Below are 1,440 nucleotides of genomic sequence, written 5' to 3' on the forward strand. Positions count from 1 at the left end.
ATATATATGTGAGTAGGAGTGAGCTAGTTTCATGCAAATCTCTGCTACCACCACCATTTTCAATGGGTGTCACCAACTTGGAAGAAGTGAGCCATGAATGCAAAGAGCTGCTCGATTCTCTTCCGAAAGAGCGAGGTTGGAGAACTCCTCATCTCTATCTATTCCAGGGCTTCTGGTGCCAGCCAAAGGAGATTCAGGCCATAGTCTCAGTACAGACACACTTCCAGGCACAGGACACTGATGTCATGGTGGCCACCATACCAAAATCCGGCACCACCTGGCTGAAAGCACTCGTGTTTGCAATCGTGAACCGGAACCATTTCCGTGACCAAAACAACCATCCCTTGCTCACACACAATCCTCATGACCTTGTACCGTTCCTCGAGTACAAGGTCTACTCAAACAACCAGGTTCCTGACCTCTCCGCCCTTCCTTCCCCTCGGCTTTTCGCCACCCACGTGCCCTTTGCCTCGTTGCCAGGCTCCGTTAAGACATCCGACTGCCGGATTGTGTATATATGTCGGAACCCCTTTGACACCTTTGTCTCAGTTTGGCATTTCATGAGCAAGACGAGACCTGAAACTTTAGGTCCTTTTTCGATGGAAGAGGCATTTGACATGTACTGCAAGGGGATTGTAGGGTTTGGGCCCTATTGGGACCATATGTTGGATTACTGGAAGCAGAGCTTGGAGAAGCCCCACACGGTGTTGTTTCTGAAATATGAGGACATGAAAGACGATACCACCTTTCAGTTGAAAAGGACTGCGAAATTCCTGGGATGCCCTTTTTCCTTGGAGGAAGAGAGAGGAGGAGTGATTGAAGACATATCAAGGCTGTGCAGTTTTGAGAAGATGAAGGAATTGGAGGTGAACAAGTCCGGGAAGTCCATTTCGTACTTTGCAAATGAGCAGTTGTTCCGGAAAGGCGAGGTGGGGGACTGGGTGAACTATTTCACTCCATTGATGGTGGAGCGACTGTCTAATGTCATGGATGAGAAGTTGGGTGGCTCAGGTCTGGCGTTCAAGATGTTTTGTGAGGACAAGCATTAACTCTGGATGCTTATGAAATCGAGTAATGCTATTAACGGCGAAGAGTTTGAACGAAATTAGAAGACGAAGACTATTCATTTAATGAATACACTCAACTGGATCTTAGGTCACTCCTAGTTGAATGTATATGATGGATATAGAGTTTTCGACTCTTCATTTCGTTCAAACTCTTCGAAAGTTGATAGCGATACTTGTTTATTTATTCACAGACCTGTTAAATTAGTATGACCTAAAGGTTTAAGATAGCTATGGTGTGTTTGCAGCAAGAATGGTGAATATTGTTTAGGGTCTATTAAATCATTATTTTCGTCCTAAATTATTGTCCATCTTTTCTTTGGTTGTATGTAAGATATTAAATGTTTATTAGTGTGTTGTAATATTTTTGTTTTAA

The 1,440-nt window shown here is 44.0% G+C and overlaps 1 protein-coding gene across 1 annotated transcript; it reads left to right on the forward strand.

Moving 5' to 3' along the window:
- LOC132299449 (cytosolic sulfotransferase 15-like) lies at positions 1-1,440 on the forward strand. Its single transcript, XM_059796061.1, has one exon. The coding sequence runs from the start codon at positions 63-65 to the stop codon at positions 1,047-1,049; it is 987 nt and encodes a 328-aa protein (XP_059652044.1). The 5' UTR covers positions 1-62; the 3' UTR covers positions 1,050-1,440.

Source organism: Cornus florida, unplaced genomic scaffold (genome assembly GCF_030987335.1).
Source record: "Cornus florida cultivar Cherokee Brave unplaced genomic scaffold, ASM3098733v1 CherokeeBrave_3.0.0_Hap2_Chr03, whole genome shotgun sequence".
In the NCBI taxonomy this organism is placed as follows: Eukaryota; Viridiplantae; Streptophyta; class Magnoliopsida; order Cornales; family Cornaceae; genus Cornus; species Cornus florida.

Bases quoted from the DNA above. Each gene is read 5' to 3' on its own strand.
- LOC132299449 (XM_059796061.1), top strand. From the start codon at position 63: ATGGGTGTCACCAACTTGGAAGAAGTGAGCCATGAATGCAAAGAGCTG.